General features: G+C 41.3%; 1 protein-coding gene across 2 annotated transcripts; it reads left to right on the forward strand.

Moving 5' to 3' along the window:
* Positions 1-6,707: 6,707 nt before the first annotated feature.
* On the forward strand, positions 6,708-18,793 carry glra2 (glycine receptor, alpha 2). 2 transcript variants are annotated; one of them, XM_034575292.1, is made up of 9 exons: positions 6,708-7,243; positions 7,737-7,858; positions 10,393-10,460; positions 12,272-12,495; positions 14,061-14,143; positions 14,227-14,364; positions 14,461-14,675; positions 15,895-16,044; positions 17,099-18,793. In XM_034575292.1, the coding sequence occupies exons 1-9, from the start codon at positions 7,158-7,160 to the stop codon at positions 17,378-17,380; spliced, it is 1,368 nt and encodes a 455-aa protein (XP_034431183.1). In that variant the 5' UTR covers positions 6,708-7,157; the 3' UTR covers positions 17,381-18,793. The 2 variants fall into 2 exon arrangements, with proteins under 2 accessions (XP_034431183.1, XP_034431184.1); XM_034575293.1 differs by lacking the exons at positions 6,708-7,243; positions 10,393-10,460 and having other exon boundaries at positions 7,738-7,858.
* Positions 18,794-19,910: the final 1,117 nt, after the last annotated feature.

Genomic DNA, 19,910 nt, shown 5'->3' on the forward strand with positions numbered 1-19,910 from the left:
GCACAATTTAGATATAGAAGCAAATTAGAAATTGAGTTTGACCTTGTGTCAGTCTGTGTGCTGTGAAATAGCGGAATTAAAATAATGTTGATATTTCTTTTTACCGGCACAAACTTGGACACTTAGGCATATTTCTTTTTTATGCCAGGAGAAGATGTTTTGTGAGTGTGACAGCGTCCTCCTCGTCTCCACATGCTGATTATTCCCCCTTCAAAGCTTTCACCTGAAGGTGGAGGACATGATTGAAATTTTCAGCCAATTTTCTTTTTCAAAGACGAGAAGAAAGCACACGTAAACAAACCACTTGTATCCACGGTCATCTGGTAATTATCTATTGGATTGTGTCTGATTCTCTGCACTTTTATATTTTGAATATAACGCGAACACTATGAGACATCTTCAGGAGAAGACAATTATAAGCTGTCTCACATGGAGGAGACAGTTACAGCTCCGTTCCCATGGCAATCAGCTCGGAGGAATTAACTTTGCATTCATCAAGTTCAGAGTTGGATTAAAGTAGCAGGAAACTGGGATTCAGCAAAACTATAAACTATTTCAAATAAATTGATCTTAATGGGAGGGATTTATTTTATAGAAATGTTTTAGTGCAATAAAATTATTTTCCTCAGTAGCTATTCAACATGAAGTTAAATGTACTTTGCAGCAGAACTGCGAGTAGATGAGAGAATGTAGTTTCTGGTCACTGTATGATGCCTCTCGAAGTAAGCGTGATGCACGACTGTGAATAAATGAAAGAAAAGGCTGTGATGGTTCTTATTAAATAATGTATGAGTTCAGACCAGTGACCAGTCCGACAGTGAACCCAGTCAACCTTTGACTTAATGTAAGTGGAGCTGCGAGCTGTCAGGCACGTCCACTCCGAGCGTCTCTCAGCAGCCGAGGATCTGACCGCTACACATTACGACCGCCAGCCGACGAGAAGCCAAACACTTCATCACATCTGGACAATTTAACTGTATAATATATGAGACCCTTTGATTGAGTGAATTATCTCTTGATATATTCATACTAGTGGATTATCTATTACTTAAAGTTATACAGTAACAACAACAAAAATTACATAATCTCTTAATTGTCCAATTTTAAACCAATATATAACATGTTTAGAAAATGTTGTATGTTTATTATTATATTTAATTTTTGTTATATGCGAGGGTGGTTTTCATATAAGCCATATGTGGATTTTACTATATTCCATATTTTTTACATTTCATTTATGTATTTTGTATTAGTGTAATTTGAAATTAACTGAACGAAACAAATTTTTGTTTTGTTTTTCTTCTTTAATTTTACATTAAACAGACTGTACCAGTTTGTCATGGGACGCTGATAGCTTTATCAATAGTTAATGAATGTGTTATACTTTGTAAATCAGTTGTGAATAATTAATGAGAATACTTTTTGGTTTGACATGCCTTACTAGTAACCTATCAAGAATTTGAAATGACTCCTTTTGTAACAGAATATAAAGGTTTTGGTTTTGAGAATATTGTAGCTGGAATAACTGTACAAACATACAGCCCATATAGATATAAATTCAATGTATTTTTAATGTGGTGAGAAATCTTGTTTTATTTTTTATCCTTTGTAACATTGTGTTTCAGCAGATTTCATTTGTGAATGAGCCTTTAAATTCTGAGCCAAAATGTTAATCACAATTTAACATCTATCCCCAGTAGTAACATAGAGAGTGATTCATGAAAAATATTACAGCTGAATTCTCTAGATCCAGATTTCTATCAAACACAATTAGAAATATGAGTCAACGAAACATGTCCGATATTTTTGATCAAAATCACTGAAACATGTCGTGTGAAACCAGTGAAAATTTCAAAGAATGCCGGCACCAACATTTTATGGGTTCTTCTCTAACCCAGACCACATCCTTACACTTAAGATTGTATGGTTATCTATACAGTTTAAACTTAATCTTGCTTGCAAATACACAAATGAATAGGGGTGAAAACAAAGGTAACAAAACAAAAACATTGACATTTCGAGGTCGACCTAAAGGTATTTATTGGTAGTCTCAAGAGAAAAAAAATGGACGCCCCTCTATCTAGTCCAGTTCATGACACACAACGGTGCCAGTTTTGAGGGGAAACTTTGTGGTGGCACAGCTGTGGATATTGTCAACCTGCATCCCTCTCTGACAGTTTTAAGACAAACGTGATGAAAAGGAGAAGAGACACAGCAAGTGTCCAGTCAACAAGATACTGATGCTTGATAATAGAGAGCAGTGTTTTCTACACGCAGCAGTCACATGGACAACCCTCCCTCCCCGGTACTGTACTCTGCTCACATCTATAGAACTGTATTCTTTTTAAGTGTGACAGTCAGTCATCTTTAATGTGCTCTTCAGTTTGACAGGCTGCATGCTAATCACTTTTGCGAAGCCATGTTTGTGCAAGCACATCGTGTCTAGTGTTCTAACAGAGACACTTAAACGGTATAGCTGAGCGCACACACTCCACGGTGGTAACGTAACCTGTTTCTTCTGACAGACCTGGAGAGATGCTGCTGCTGCTGCCACAGGAATTGTCCTCCACCACATTAAGTTGGAGTATCATCACATGCACATGGATATTCAACATATAAGAGCTTTTTCCTCCCAATCTAAAGAAAAACAAACAGAATAAGCACTGTCCTTCTCATGCGTAATTGGTCCCGTGACATACATCAAGCTCCCCTGGAAGGAAAAGCTGATGTAAACCAGTTAAGCAATCGAAATCGCGTTCAATCTTCAATCTATTCTTGCATCACTTTGACAGCTGCACAACTCCAGTGACAACGCTCAGCGAGACAAGCCCGCGAGCTGGAAATAGATAAATTGTGAGCCAGTGTCAACACGGAGCAGCCGGGGAGCTGCATGTGTATATGTGCTGCTGCTGCTGCTGCTTAAGATCTGGGTGACTGCACAGACACTGGGACTCGGAGGAGACGTCCCTGACATGCAGATGTGGATGAAAAACATGATGGATCTACTCGAGGAGTAATTGCTTAACAAACTGTACACGGTCATTAATGCTGGATGTGACGCACACTTTGTGTCATTTTTCGTTGGACTGATTGAACGTGGTGAGACAGAGGGGCTGCATGTGGAGCTGTGTATCAGTGTGGGGAGGGTCTAGACTGGGGGGGATCAGCGGGTTTTCAGTGCTCAGTGATGGAGAAAGGCTCTGTGGCTGTCAGGGGGCTCCCACTGATGGAGGAGGGCTGTGATTGACAGATAAGTCACAGAGAAGAGCTGCTCTCTTCACTTGGCCCGAGGGAAGAAATGACCTAAGGAGTGGAGCATTTAGGCCATCCAATCAGCCGTGTCTCATATGACTCTGTAGCTTCTATAAATCTAGAGAGGCGTAGCTTAAACATGTTTGTGTTGCAACCAGAGTGGGTGTATAATCTATACATGTGTATCTCTCTCATGTGTGTATAGGTGCCTCAATTTAGCTAATTTTTGCTACGACGGGGAGCTTATGATAATTGTGTTGCGGCACTGGAGAATTCTCAAATCCTTCGCTTCTTTTCAAGAGACCACTCATTAAATCCTGTGCATTCTTCCTCGGGAAAAGAACGTTTGCATGTTCTCATCAAAAAGAAAAAAAGCTCCTCCCGCCACAAGTTACTGTCTGCGCATCCCCCTCGCTATAGGCCGCGGATCAGCTCCATGAGTTGAATTATAGAGCGAAAAAGTCATTAAGTGGGATAAAGATACAAGGAATCGATGGGGGGGCAATGGATACTCCTGCAGCTCTCAATCGTCTCCAGTCCAGTGCACATGAGCATCAGGGTGTTAAAGCCTGCTTGTTGTTTCCAGGTGAGCTGTCCGGCCGATTCACAACTCCTCGATTCACTGAGGAGGAGGAAGATCAATTACAACAGACTACATGGAGCTTCCAGCGGGTTTACTGCCCCGACATTATTAAAAGAAAAAGGTTTGTGTGCAAATATAGACGCAGAAATGACAGGCTAACTTGCTGCGTTGGTTATTTTGGGATGTGGTATTGGACTGCACAAGAGGAAAACCTCCGGATTTTATTTTAAAGTTGTAAATCGTGCTGGAAATCCTTTTAGACAACACAATAAGCCAGATGATGTAAACCCCTTAATTCCCAGCGGAATAACAGGCAGCGGCAACCAATCTTTGTTGTGTGTGGGCAGCTTTAAAATAGCTCCTGTCTCGAGCCTCTGAATTTAATGGCCGTGCGGAAACTTGCTGGATAAATGAGACAGACGGACAGCTCCTGTCTGAAGAATCGTTCGGCTTTATCCACTCCTTTAGAGGTACACTACATCTCCCTCGCCCTCTCTCTCTCTCTCTCTCGCCTTTAATGGCACACAGATTTGACTTGTCCTCCTTTAATTATGTGACCCACCTGGCCCAAAGACTTCCCTTATGGAAACTAATGGCCAATTGAAGCTCTGGCTCGTTGTCATTACACAGACGAGCCAAGTGCGGCTGTCTCAGGGATGGGTAATAAGTGACTTGAGTGCAAAGAGGATTTTGGCTCTCGCCGGCAGGAAATGTATTCATTAAAGAGACGTCACAGAATATCAGCTTTTATCGATGTTGTTTTTCGGCTTGGATCAGACACAGTGACACCAGAGTCATCTACATAATATTTCCACAAACGTCTGTCTGTGTGTATTAAGAACGAATATCTCATGAACCGTTCATCTTATCAACTCCACACTTAGCATCTGTATTGATTCCTTCCAAGGGAAGTGCTGTTTGGTGCCATTTGGACACATGTTACGTTCAATATTAATAAAAACAAACTAAACAGACGACCAACACTCTGTCCGTTGGGGTGGGGCAGTGTGCGTTCAGTCTGTGGACCGGGTTACATCCCCGGATAAACTACAGCAGTGGTTGCCAACTAGTGGCATGCAGCCAATAATATCTGTCCTGCCAATCATTTCGGACTGACGAAGACATCCACGGGAGTCTGATCTCCATCATGGCAGCAACATTCATAGAATCACTTCCTCTTTAGCAAGTTGTTTTCAAAGTAAAAGCACAATGTTAATTTGGTTGATTTAACGGATTATGTCAAGGTTTTATTTTGAAAAGTTGTGAACTTCGGTCTGAAGATTGTGTCGATGCATTGTATACAAAAATGACAAAGTTTGGTGAATCATTAAATCTATACAATACACATGTGAAAGACAAATTCAGTTTCATTTTCTGAAAAAATATTGACAATTAAATCTTCATTGCAGATAAACCAGGTAGGATGAACACAAAGATGTCTTGCTTCACTCTGCACCATAAACAAACAAACACAGCTTTATAGATAGGACACAGGTTTACAACGGGCACTGTGTAGTAAATCTGGACGATGCACTGCTATACATGCAGGACAAAGCTATGTTTGTTTGTTGATTAAGAACAAAACAACATGTACATGTGCCTGCAGGTAAATAATTCACACTGGACATCCAGTATTCATGGTGGCGAACATGCTGTAGAATACGCCATGCACACGACCCCTGATGACACTCTAATGCTAAATCCCCAGACCCGAGCATGAAGCCATACATTCCCGAGCATGAGATAGGACGTGACACTTTTTTTAATTTGGACCTAAGCATTAAAGGGGAGGAGAGCACTGAGGTTGAGACAGGACCGAGCTCCGCTGCAAACTGGTCAGTAAACCGAGTGTCAGGCTGAGGTGTAATATGGCCCGGAGCATGTCACGGTGCTGAGGCATGTGATGCGCTGACAGTAATCTCACAACTCGACGCCTGTGGTTCACTTGATGTGAATTAAATACTTTTGTTGTGCCTCACTAAGTTTAGCTGGTTCCTCCGCAGCACATGCCTGTGTATTCGTGTGGAATGAGTCATTCATGCCTGTGGTCGTGAAGCCTTGCAGCCCACTCACATCCCCACACTGGAAGCTTCCAGGTTCTGCATCAATGGCAGGAGCTTATGTGGGCCTATACCTTGATAAAAATGGAGCAATAATAAATGAATCTGTGTTGGCCTCTACTAAAACCTCCATCCCTCCACCCTTGGGCTTCAGTTGTATATTTCCCGCTGTCTCCGTCTGTGACTCTGTCTGTGTGTCTGTCAGCTCTCTTCCGTCTCGCTCTGGGAGGCCAACCTTTCAGCATTTGCAATGATGTGCCTCGGAAATCTGTTTCCAGGGCAACCAGGGTACCAAATATTCTCCCAGAGGCTTCTCACTGGTGCGTCCTTTGTTTACACTTTTCATATCTCTGTGAGGATGGAGCCTGCTCTAAACAGACAATGATGAGGACCTAAGAAAAAAAAGGCACAGTGTGTAAAAATACATCCAGGGGTGATGTCAGAGTAAAACATGTCAATCAGCATCCCTCTGTGTTTTTGTGACTTCAGCTAAGGGCCAGGGTATGTGAACTTAAGAGTATAGATATTATAAGTCTACCCCTACATGACCAAAAAACATATAATTTCAGGTTCTTGATTGCACCACTGGAAAACACGAATTTCCCAAACCCACCTGATCCAGACGTGCGCACTGGGAGTTTCCCCATTTCTCATAAGACAAACCAATGTAAAATCTAAATTATGTTATGACATTAAAGGACAGTGTTTGAATATGATTCTGTAAAATCGACTCTCTCGTTTTTTTGGGTCTTGAAAACCAACTCACGTCCACCACTTTTAAGCCTTGCGCTTGCGCGTAACGGAGACCGGGAGCTGTCTGAAGTGCTGAAATGAGAAAAGGCGTTCCTCTCCCATTCCTGAACACGGGGATGGTGAAGTCCACCTGCCAGAGGCTTCACTTCACGAGCACCGGCAGCACGGACCAGCTGTGGATACGTCTCCACGGAGCGAGATCTCCTCCGGATCCGACCCAGAGAGCTGCCATGAGGGGATGCGTTTTGGAGTTTCACGTCCCTCTCGACGCCTGACCAGGATGTTTCGTCTTCTCACCTCCGCCGCGAGAAATGTGTTTGCGGGAGTCCGAGAGTTTCGTGAAACTAAAGTATGATCCGTGGCCGCAGTGAGGAATGTCTCCTGTATCGTTGCTGTGTGACAAGAGAACACGCAAACGCCCACGACCTGGTCAGGAAGAAAGCGGTGCCCCTATTTGGATTATGTGTCTGACCAATGTAAACACATGGAAGAAATAGAAAAGTGAGCACATGGGTAAACCACCAGGAATGAATCGCTCCTTCGTCAAGGTTTTGGTAGCTTTATTGACATACTTCATGGAGACAAACAACTTCAGGTAAGGGCATTTATTTACCAAGTTCATCGATGGAAGACTATTTTTTTATTTTCTTGATTTAGACTTTTGATTGACCCTATTAGAAGGGTTTGCTGGTTTTATTCCAGAAACAAGGATCGAGTTTGTAATTGCTTGATTATCACTTTGAATTAGATTTACTTCAGTTCCCTTTTATTCCTCAATTTCTGCCCCTAAATACCCTATCAATGAATAGATGGTGAAATTTACGCACGGGAAGGGTGTCATTTTCTATTATCCTGCGGCGTCACAATATTATTCCTGTAATCTCACCTCTATAAATTACAGCATGTTGTGTTGTCAGCGTGATAATCTTGCATGCATGTTGAAGGAGAAGCCCACGACGTCGAATCACATACAATTCATCTGCGCTTTTACGCATTTCCCACTCTCCATGTGTGCGCACACAAAGCTTTGATGACGGATTTGGAGCTCTGACATTTGTCATTTTTTTCCCGTGTGTGTGTGGTTTCAGAGTTGTGGATGCCAAGGAGCACGATTCCAGATCATCCTCCAACATGTCTCCATCAGACTTTCTGGACTCACTCATGGGTCGCACGTCCGGGTATGATGCACGAATACGACCGAATTTTAAAGGTGTGTTTATTATCATCTTTCTCCTCCCGAAAAATCCTCACACACTTCGTCACACCGAGTCTCGTCTTGTCCCCACCACAACCACCACCTTTATGTCTACATCTAGTAATGGACAGTTTTTTTTGCATCTCCATCCCTGTTAAATGTAACTGCAAACAAACCCAGACTGTGACATTTTCACTTATCTGGAGATCCCCTGCTGTTATCTCTTGTGGAGATACTGTGCTGCCAGTCCTGTGATAAGAACAATCAATCACTCCAACTGACAGTCACCAGGTTGTCCTTCCTTTAATTAGATCATGAACTAACCCTCATTATAACATTGCATGCTTGTTTTTATTTGAAATTATATGTGATAGAATACATATCTCCATTAGATGATCATTTAGAAAGAGGCAGGAGGGGTGGTCTTGCAGACAGGGATTGCCACCATGACAGGCCAAATGATGGATGGAGCCCCCCGTGGCACAGCTGCTGGCCACTGACTTCCTCTGATGTTGTCGCCGGTGCTGCGATGCTGGAGACAGACACAGCATTTGTCACTGGAACGGAGCGGAGAGAGGATAGGCTGGACCCCTGGGGGCTCAGGACCATGCACTGCAGGCTGGGTGTTCGTTGGGGGGGTTTGGGGACCCCAGTATAGCGGGACCGTCCAGGATAGATTAGTAAGCCTCAGATATTCATTGCCCAGATCTCCTCTCTCTGTCTGGGAGGAAGGGACAAGCCTGCTGAATTGGACTCGAGATGTGAGGAGCACAGGCTGTTTAACACCAGTTGGCATTTGCAGGGGTGAAGTGTGAGCAACTGTTTCTCTGAGAGAAAAAGCACACAGGGATTAAAAGACCTAAAGCCTGCTGGTTAAATTCACATTCTCTCTGTAGTTTAGGATAAAGCTCCCTGTCTCATACAAAATCTCCCTCCCCACAGCCAGAAAACAAACACTTTTGCAGGAGCCCGGATGATTTGTGTTGTGAACCTGCTAGTCACACTTTGAAGAGCGCGTTGAACTGTTTTTCTGAAGGCTGACCTAGATTTCATTGCTGAGTTTGTTGAGAGGCTTTATTTTTCCTGCTTCTGCTGTTAAATGCGGCCACCTGACAAAACAAAACCCAGGCAAATATTATTACCAAGTGTTCTGCAATATTGATGAAGAGAGGGGGGAAGGGAACTCCACTCGTCAGAAAGAGGGAGAGAGAAGAAAAAGATTTGCTGTGACTTTAAATGGCAAAACCTGCCAACCCTCGCAAACAGATCCAGCTCAGGCCACGGTGGAGTAAAAACGACACTACTCATTAGAGCATGATGGTTATTTTTACCCACAGAACTACTACATTATTGAGGGGCTGCAACTAATTATTATTTATTTTGATTAACTGTAAATTATTGTATTGGGACAATTTTGATTAAATTATTAAATTATCTATAATTTACAATAACAAATGTGAGATCTTTGTATAAAAAAAAAAAAAGTGGCCTAATGTGCAATATAACATTTATATTGCCTTTTTCTGACTGATGATCCAAAAACCAAAAATAAAACTCAGCAAATATTCACATTTGATAACTAAACTGTCTCTTAGAAAGAGCATACCTCCGCCAAGGTCCAATAGTCCCACTACGAAACAGCATTTCAAATCACTAGAGCCGTATTTGTATTTGGATCTCCACGAAATTGCACACAGTCATTTCTATCAGTCCCCTAAACATGTCTGATTTCCAAGACCCATTAATTATTCCTGATAAATCAACTAAAATGATGAGGGGGAAAAAAATCCTGCATCTGCTTTTGTATAATCTTGCTCACAAACAAACCAAACATAACCTCCCTGGCGAAGGTAGGAACTAGTGTCTCTTAATCGGCCATTAAAATAGCTACCAATTAATTTCCTGTCTAAAGACTAATCAATTAATGGGCCCATTGTTGCAGCTCCACATTACTGTGTATGTGTTTTGTTTGTGTGCACGTAGCCTCTGTTGAATTTATAAGAACAGGATACAAAAAAGATGTGTTTACAGTAGTTAACCACAAAAGATCACCACAAAAGAGATCTACGCGTCAGTATAAAGATAACAAGCTGGCTCTATGTGATATTATTTATGATCATATTCAGATTTGAAACCATCCATTTAGTCTCTAGAGCGAAATATCTTCTTTCATGTGATCTTTTGCTTCTGGTTTAACAAAGCATGCCACGTGTCCCCGCTCACTACTCGAGCTCCCATTAAATAATAAAAGTGAAAAGAGCTGCACGTTGGTATTAACACGTGTTGACATTCATGGTGCAACAACAGCTTGTAAACTAAAGGACCCCACTTCTCCAAAACCCTGCAGTTGTCCTCGATGATGTCTTCTTTATTTTTTTCCCCTTATCATGTCATTGTCATTCCATTTCACAGGTTCCCCTGTAAACGTTACACTCAATATTTTTATCAACAGCTTCGGCTCTGTCACAGAGACGACCATGGTGAGTTCCTCTGGCTTTCTGTGTGATTTCTGCCCTGTACGACGTGTCAATGTGTTATCTATCCCTCAGGTCCACCCGTTAATGTTACCTGCAACATATTTATCAACAGCTTTGGTTCTATAGCAGAAACTACTATGGTGAGTTGAGCGTTGTGCTTGGACTTGTTCTTACGCTGTGATCCGTGCTCTGGAGTTAAGACTGAACCATCCTGTGTTTTCTTTTTTTAAACCAACCTGAGCAACTTTATGTATTTATTTTTTCTGTCATCCCATTCATTCAGAGACTTTGTTTTTTGCCCTTAAGGAGTTTATTGGCGGATCCATGAGTGTACACAGACCAGATCTTTTGTTTCTCGAATGGTGGGTTGCAACACAAAATTGGGTAGCAGGGCCCCTTGAGTGGGTCGCTGGTTTGTGTGTGAAAGAAAAAAAAGTTTCAGAAAGAAGTCACTCTTTAGTGCTTTTATTTTGAAGGATTTAGGACTTGGTAGCCTATTGCAGCCGTCGTTACGGCAGCTTATCAGCAGTGAACACCAAGGCAATGAGATGTAAACATGGCAAAACGAAAATACAGTGACTACATTAAATCTAGGTTTTCTCATATTGATGACAGAGAGGGACCAAAACAAAAGATTCACAGGTTCAAGTTAAGAGGTTCTGAAAAGCCACTGAAAGCATCGTGTATATGTAAATACATTTGTGTGGTTACAAAATTTGGGTCCTGAGGCTCAACTAATTGAGAAACACTGGCTAACCAAGTATATCAGTCCTATTTTTTTAATAATTCATTCAACAACTAGAAATTCACTTTAAGTGCAGCCAGTAAGTGGGAGTGGTGGGGGGTTGGGCGTTTAAACTAACGTCATCTATAATGTGTTAAAGCATCAAACTGTTAAGGGGCTAAGAACATAAAACCTCTGCATTGAAACTCATCACGATCAAATGATTCATAATGAGTGATTATAACAGTTTAGATGGTGAATGGAGGATGTTATTTTCTGCTCACGAGGTTGCCAGGGAATTACACGGCTTTGGAGACACATGCAAATAATCTATCTGGAACCGCCAATATGCTGATGAAATGTCAAACAACATAAGGGCCTCTCATCATCGTGACATATCAATTACTCTGAGCCTCGTGTCATTCAGACCGCCACTAACTGCGCTGTCAGTTTTCCTCATCAGCGTCTTACAAATGCATCATTTAGCTCCTTTTAATGCTCATCAGATTAATTATTATTGGTATGAAAGGTTATCATGAGGTCACTGTTTTAGAGATGATCGTCAAACTGGTCAAGTAAACATACTAAGTGTAGTACTGATATACTGATGATGATTTTTTTGCTCATTATCCATTTTATTATTTGTCACGTGTTCTTAGTGATGTTGTTTTTCAAAATGCTCTGTATCATCACAACAGTTGTAAATGTGTCAATGTTACAAAGTGTTTGGAAGGTGTATTTCCTGAAGTGATAGTGAAATAGTATTACCTGAAAAATATACTTTAATCAGGAGCATTGTATTATTTTTTATATCACATTTTTTATATTTGCATATAAACCAGTATTCTACAAAGTGTACAACAAGTGTACAAAAATCAAGTAGCTTAAAGTGGAAATACTTCCAACTTGTACTCAGGTACAGGTCTTGTATAAATGTTCTGAGTTACATTTCAACCACTCGAGAAAATACATAAAAATCAATAAGTTATTGACCTTTTCAGAATTGATGTAGTTGCTTGCTTGTTCTATTAACTTATACAAATGTCATGATAATTGCATTGTGTGTATAGGAATAATCATGATGATGTAGGTTTAACAACCTCATCAAAAGGAGCATGATATATTAAAATATACTGATACTGATGAGTAATGCTCATCACCAGAATGCTTTCATGACCTTCAATGGCTGCACTGCAAAACATGCAACGCTGCTCTTCATGTCCACAGGATTACAGGGTGAACATCTTCCTGCGGCAGAAGTGGAATGACCCTCGGCTGGCGTACAGCAAATACCCAGACTCCTCTCTCGACTTGGACCCATCCATGTTGGACTCCATATGGAAGCCCGACCTCTTCTTCGCCAACGAGAAAGGAGCCAACTTCCACGACGTCACCACCGACAACAAGCTGCTGCGGATCTTCAAGGACGGGACGGTCCTCTACAGCATCAGGTGATGTGCCGGACATGTTGTCAATTTAAAATGACACAAGAATTAAAGATAGAGGAACAAAAATATTTAGAAAATTGATTATCATATGCAGGAATATTTTCTAGTTTTCTAGCTTTTGGAGATATCTTTGATAAATTGTCACGACTTTCTCTAGACTAAGTAATAAACCAATAATAAAGAACATAGTCATCTTCTGTAATCCTACTTTACACCATCTGTTTTTGTAGTAGGCTACAGTAGCAGAGGTAGAGAATCAGCGCTGGGTGAAAGATGAAAATGTAGAGAAGCCAAATCTGTGATGCATATGATCACCTCAGGACATGTTCACTTATTACTTTTCCTCTCCAACATCAAAGAGTGTAAATCTAAAGTGTACACTTTAAAATGGATTCTATTGCATCAAGATCACTCTTTGAAATGACACTGCTTGTGAAATGTAGATTTTTTTCAATCAAGGAACGCTGATTGCAAGAGGGCAAGATCATCTCAGGGGCATTGTTGAGAATCAAAAGCAGAGATTGAACCAAAAAACCACTTCCGTCAACATGTTGGTCTCTCCGCCCAGAATATTACAAATCGTCGTGGATAAACTCTTGAAACGTGCCACCAGCTCATGATGGACAACATCTCAAAGGCCTGTCGGCTCGAGCGCTGAGCAAAACTCGGTACAAGATATGAAAATATGTTTCATTTCATTTCAATACAACTCCTATCGCGCAGAGGATTCAATTTGCTCTGGAACGAAGCGATCGATTCAGAGTCCATTTGGAGAGCAGCTCGAGGCAGAAGTGGAGCGCAGGTGTGGAGGCAGAGCGGGTCAGCGGGGGGGGGATGAGCGGCGGTTAGACACTCTCCATTTATGAGAGAGATGACACGGCGGCGGAGCAGACTTTCGGACCACGATGCATCACAGAGACAATAAGTTGCAGTAATGAAAGTGTGATGGGAACCTGCTGAAGGGAATCCTGCACCATGTGTCAGAGGCCATCACACGGGAGAAAGAAGAGCAAGATCCAGAGATAATAAAAAAACAATACAGCAACTTTAATTTGATTTTTGAGGCAAATTATTATAAGTTAAAGACATAATATGTAAAAACAACTAAACCTGTGTTACATCTATATTTTTTTGTAAATTGTTGAATCAACTTTAAGAAATTACATAAATTGGTAACACACAAATAAACTAAGTTTGTTCAGGTTAAAACGAACAAGTTCACTAAATTGATATCTTTCTTTCTTTCTTTCTTTCTTTCTTTCTTTCTTTCCTATTCGCACCAGCATAAGCATTAGCTACTCCTGCTGTGGTCCACCACACACACAGTCATACACATAAAGCAGTGGTGGTGAAGACAACTCCCATGATCCCTCGCTGCTTCACGACATCATCAAACTAGGTCTTTTGTAATTGTTTAGATTAATAGAGCCCTAGTGGATGAAGTTCCATACTGTACGTTAAAATAACCCAATTTCTATTAATTAATTAAAAGAGGCAAATAACATACGTTTATTATAACGCTGTCATCAGTTCTCTGTATCTAACTCTAACTGTGTCTCACATCCCAGGTTGACTCTCATTCTGTCCTGCCCGATGGATCTGAAGAACTTCCCGATGGACGTCCAAACTTGTACGATGCAGCTGGAAAGTTGTAAGGACTGACTTTGTCGCTGCAACATGAAAATCAGCTGATGTTTCCTTATTGTTGATTCAGACGCTCATCTCTGTCTCTAGTTGGCTACACCATGAACGACCTGGTCTTTGAGTGGCTGGAGAACGGTGCAGTGCAGGTGTCAGAGGGGCTCACCCTGCCTCAGTTCATTATGAGGGAGGGGCAGGAGCTGGGCTACTGCACCAAACACTACAACACTGGTCAGAGGACACACACACACACACACACATACAAATTGTCTATGGTTCACATTTTCGTACAGCTGACCGTTCTCCACTGTCTGAATTGTTTTACAGGTAAATTCACCTGTATCGAAGTGAAATTCCACCTGGAGCGTCAGATGGGCTACTACCTGATCCAGATGTACATCCCTTCTCTCCTGATCGTCATCCTCTCCTGGGTGTCCTTCTGGATCAACATGGACGCTGCTCCTGCCCGAGTGGCACTGGGCATCACCACTGTGCTTACCATGACCACCCAAAGCTCCGGCTCCAGAGCTTCTCTTCCAAAGGTGAAATGGTTTTTAATCTCCTCACGGCGAGACTGGTAAACTCACAGCAGGTCTAATACAAGTCTACACGTCCATTACTTTGAACGCACATAAAAGCCTCTAATGGTAAAAGGTTCTGTAACTAGACTGACATAATTGCATTTATCCCAGTAAGTACTTTTAAAGTATATGTATATTGTTATATAGATCAAGTTTGGTCACTAGGATGTTCAGACATTAATTCATTACTTGCATGAACATGTTTAAATGCTAAATGTTCATTCTAAACCATTGCAAGTCCCAAAATTTTTATTACACTTATTACAGAGGGGTTGTAATATATGTTGCTATAGGAACCTAAAAGACCCAAATGTACTTTGAAAGCAAGTGTAACTAGAATGTCAATCAGTCAGTCAGTAGACCCCTGCACATAATTAAAAAATAAAGATTAAAGCATATAATAGAATAAATCTGCTTTCATCTTAAAGAATATATACATTACCAACAGCAGCAGCGGTGTGTGCTCACTTATTTTCAATCTGGTTAAATTGCCATGCACATATTTCTTGAAGGGTCCTACAGGCACCGAGAGGCCGATCTTGATGATCAGACGCTCTCCACGCTTCAGTCTGCAGATGTACACTCAGGAGGCCTCGGCCCCGACAGAGATTCTCACATAATAGACACATGTACACTGATAAATATTTGAAGAGCATCCTCCGAGCGGCTCGACTCAAGAAAGACAATAACTGCCGTAAAAAGCACCTCAAAACGCTGAGTTGTTTGCTCCACATGCTAATCAGCCGTCATGGAGATGTGAGGTCGCACTGAAGAGGAATTACCGCTTCCATCTTCATCCTCAAGTCCTCGAAAGAAACAGATTAGAATCAAGGAACCAACTCTTATTGCCGTTCTCTTTGTATTGGTAATTAAAGCAGTAATTACTTCCTGCTGTTTATGTCCATGCACTCACTGACATTACTGGCAGCTCACTTGTTAGCAAACACCCTCTCTAATTACAGGCGTGCAGAAGTCACAGTTGACGGATATAATCAGCAACATAAAGAGGAGGGAAGGAATAATCATCACTGAATAGATCTAATAGGTGTAGGATTTAAATTAAGAGAAAAACTGCAAAAAGAAATCAATAAATATTCCGAGTCAAATCAAATTCCTATTGAATTGGAGGTTGTTGTTACCTTGGACGATCTAACGAAGGAAAATCTGTTGTCTCCCGCAGGTTTCTTACGTGAAAGCCATCGATATCTGGATGGCTGTGTGTCTGCTCTTTGTATTTGCTGCACTGCTGGAATATGCCGGGGTTAATTTTGTCTCCAGGCAACAGAAGGAGTTCCTTCGGCTGAGGCGAAGACAAAGGAGGAATCAAAAGGTAGGTTTTAAAGTCAAAGTCTTTAAAGGAGAAGTCTTTGGTTTTTCAAACTATTAAATCACAATGTAGGTGTTGATCTAGTGATGGAACTGCTGTACACTATTGAATTGTCAACTATTGGATAGATTGTCCCTAAATTTGACCATTGATTAAGCGACATGTGTTCAGAATAGATTACAATAATATCGGTAAAGTGACAACAGGGGGGATCAGGTTGACTGATGTATAGTTATAACTCTGTTGATCCTCTGACAAAGACAATTGACTGTACACAAAGATGGACGACATGACACCTCCCTGAAAAGTGAAGCCAAAATGTCTCAATCGCCCCCTGGTGGCTGGCTACGGTACATGTCATAAACCCTGCCTCCTCCATGTTTTCTCAAAGATGTTTGTTCAAGTGTTTGTAAGCTTGTTTTTTTTGTTAGTTATTTCATGCTATAAAAATGGGGTCAAACATTAGCGAGACTGTCACAGCTCCACCTCGGGATCGCTACAGCTCAGAGTCCGGCTCAAATTTGCAAGATGGCAGCTTTCGTATCCAGGATATTTTGGGCTTAATTTCTGGATAGTGGGAGTAACTGGAAATGCATCTTTATAGTATACTGTCTATCAGTTTGGTATTTGATTAAAAAAAAAATGCATCACTAATTCATATCAGCCTACTAAACATTATCATGTTGTCAGAGCTGCTAACATGGCTGTAGAGATATTAGAAACTGAGTAACATGAATATAATTTGAATGAATTAAAGTTAATTAGGTAAGTAGTCATTCTAGGTGCATGATATTATCTTGCTTTTTTTTCTTATTTGCATATATCTGCTGATTAATGTCCATGTAAATTCAGTGAACCACAGCAGCTCAGGAAGCAGAGCAGGTTCTTGATCCTCACTCTTGTCCTGAACTCACCCTGAGTGAATGCGGAATGAGATGCTAACTGGAAGCAGATTGAAATGCTCAATATACGTGTAACCCATTTACCATTAAGAAGTAAAGCATACATTTTGTGCTAGTTTGTTCACTCTGTCCACATGTGCTTGGGTTTTTTTCAGGATGAGGACATGCGTGAGGGCCGCTTTAATTTCGCTGGCTACAAGATGAGCCAGTGTCTGCCAACAAAGGACGGCTCAGCTGTTAAGAACGCCGCTCCGGCCCCGAACCCCCAACCGCCCGTCCCGAAGGACATAGACACCATGAGGAAGAAGTTCGTGGACAGAGCCAAGAGGATAGACACGATCTCCAGGGCCGCGTTTCCTCTGGCCTTCCTCATCTTCAACGTCTTCTACTGGGTCACCTACAAGATCATCAGGCACGAGGACATCCACAAGAAGTAGAGACTTCACCCTCTGTGACAAATAAAGTTTATATTTCTGGTTTCTCAGATTGAGAAATGCTCGTGAGCACAGCGAGATGAGAGGGCAGACTGTGGTGTTGATGTTGGTGTTCTTTCAGGGATAATGTATAACGTTCTTGCATCATACAGTAGATGTTATGATGACGTGAGGAGCTTTTGAGACACAGATGCTGTTTTGTTGTTGTACTGCTGCATATTTCCTAAAGAATCTGGGGAAATGGTTTTAACTCAAGGCTCAGTAACATGCTGGAGAAAGTGGACCAATCGTTTTTTTGAATCAGCCTCGGCTTCTGTACAAACAAGGGAAAAAAACATTCCAAGGGTTTCATGGATTTGTAGCTCAGTCAGACCCTCAGAGTTTTTGTTTTGTGATTTGCAAAAAAGGGGTCTTTCTTATCGAGGATGTTTGAGACTGTTTTATAGGGTATCAGTGTCACGGCACTTCCTCTTGGGTTTAAACGAACTACAGCAGCAAAATGAAACATACAGGTAGGAAGCACGTGCACATCTTTCAAAAATCGTAGGCAGCAGTGCATGTCTCGGGCATGAGCGCGACAAAGCAGATGAAAATCTGGAATCGAATCCTGCATTTTTATACCGGAGGCCTTAGATATCAAAAGGATTTGGTGAGATGAACCAATGTGTTTCTCTATTTTTTCAGCGATCTGTCAGAGCCGAATGCACCGGTTTCGCTTTTCTACCCGTGGCCAGACATTCAAAGCAACTTTCTTGTTGTTTCCTTTTATCTCTAAATGTAATGATAAATCATATCCACGGACAAATGATGTCACCAAGAACTAGTGAGAGTTCATTCAGATGTTTTCAAAGTCATTGATTTTCCTTCTCATACCAACATTTAGTGTCATACAGGCTGGGTTCATGAGGTATGATGGCGAATATGTGCGCCTACAAACTGTGAACATGCACTGAATTCCTCAATATCGTCATTCGCCCACTTCCATATGAAGTCATTTATATTCCAGGTAAATACTCCAGGTATCTTTAGGTATGGTTTTAGAGTTTGAGACTATGTTTTTTGTAGATTTAGAGCCTGACGAAATATTTATTGTAATGGGGGAAAGGTTATGTTTACATATAGATCTAAATATATATATATATATATAAAGCTTTCTGTATTCTTCTTCAGCCTCTGTGGACAGTTTCCCTTCACTTGGTGTGTTTGTTGCCGGGATGTGACGTATGTTTGTGGCAGGATTCGACAGTGAAGAACAAATCTGCATTAGCACTCATGGTTCTGGAGCAGCTAATGGTCCTCGCACTCCTGATATACTGTGGTGAAGAACTCCTTTCTTTGAATGCTTTTCCTGGAGACAAAAAAAGGTTATCCACTGGCCTGTATCAATAAAGTTGACTGTGCACCATATTTACTTTACTTTCCACCTCTCCTGTCCTTTTTCTGTCTCTGCGCCCAACCAGGCCCATAAGTCAGGGTGATGACACATGCCACAGAGCAGTGAGAGGCCTGAGGTGACGCAGATATCATCTGACAGTGGGTTTCCATTAATGCATGATAATGTATTTCACACTGTTGTATAGAGACTCCTTCAGTTGGGAGTAGGGGACCAGTTGAATACAGGCCTGGCGAAAGGACGATAGTAGTAAATATATACACAGGCTAATAGAGATCATTCTTAAACCTGTTGTTGTTGCACGTGAGCGCACACAAACCCAAATATATCACAGAGACAGAGATGAATATCCTGGTATGGCATTATCCGAGCAATAACGCTGTTCATTACCGAGCCGCGTGAAGCCAGGATCCATCAACCTTTATTTGTTCTAAAGACGAATGCGTAGCCGGTGGTGGGCTTATTGAGACGGCCGCATGAATAATCCAAGAGCTTTTTTTAAACGCACAAAACACAGGGATTATAACCTAATCAATAATACTAATCCTCGCGTGGATATACCATCCATTTCTTCAACACAGCCTCACACCACGAGCCATTTATGTGGCTGCTTTAATATAATATATAATATGGTCTATATCTGCAATCAAATTGAGAATGAGGGCTTATGAGAAGAACATTATTTGCAGTTTATAATGGTGTTTAATAGGGAAACAACTTTCCCCTCATTCATTAAGGTTTGGGGGAGGCTGCTTTGAGAGGACTGGGAGAGAGAGAGGCAAGAAATCAGGGTTGCCATAGCAACTGCACAGCAATTGATAGGACCACTGTGACTGGAAAAGCGGGACATTAATGAAGTTAAGAACAGTGGTGTGTGATTTTGCCATTTTGAACACAAATACGTATTAAAACCTAATTTCCACAGCGTTATTTGAATAATGAAAGCAGCAGCCTTACGGTATATTCTGTAGGTTATATTCAGATGCTTCTCTGTTTGTTTTTAAAGAGCTCAATTTAGCCTAGTGAGAACCAAGTGCTTATGAATTCACACGCTCATCATTTTGAATTGTATTGAATTATTTGCTTTGTTAATTAATGTCTTTCTGATGTCTGAGAGAGAGGCAGATTATGTACGATTAT

The sequence above is a fragment of the Hippoglossus hippoglossus genome, chromosome 21, assembly GCF_009819705.1.
Source record: "Hippoglossus hippoglossus isolate fHipHip1 chromosome 21, fHipHip1.pri, whole genome shotgun sequence".
In the NCBI taxonomy this organism is placed as follows: domain Eukaryota; kingdom Metazoa; phylum Chordata; class Actinopteri; order Pleuronectiformes; family Pleuronectidae; genus Hippoglossus; species Hippoglossus hippoglossus.

Bases quoted from the DNA above. Each gene is read 5' to 3' on its own strand.
- glra2 (XM_034575292.1), top strand. From the start codon at position 7,158: ATGGGTAAACCACCAGGAATGAATCGCTCCTTCGTCAAGGTTTTGGTA. The intron at 7,244-7,736 runs GTAAGGGCATTT...GTGTGGTTTCAG, and splicing joins ATGGAGACAAACAACTTCAG to AGTTGTGGATGCCAAGGAGC. The intron at 7,859-10,392 runs GTGTGTTTATTA...TCTATCCCTCAG, and splicing joins AATACGACCGAATTTTAAAG to GTCCACCCGTTAATGTTACC.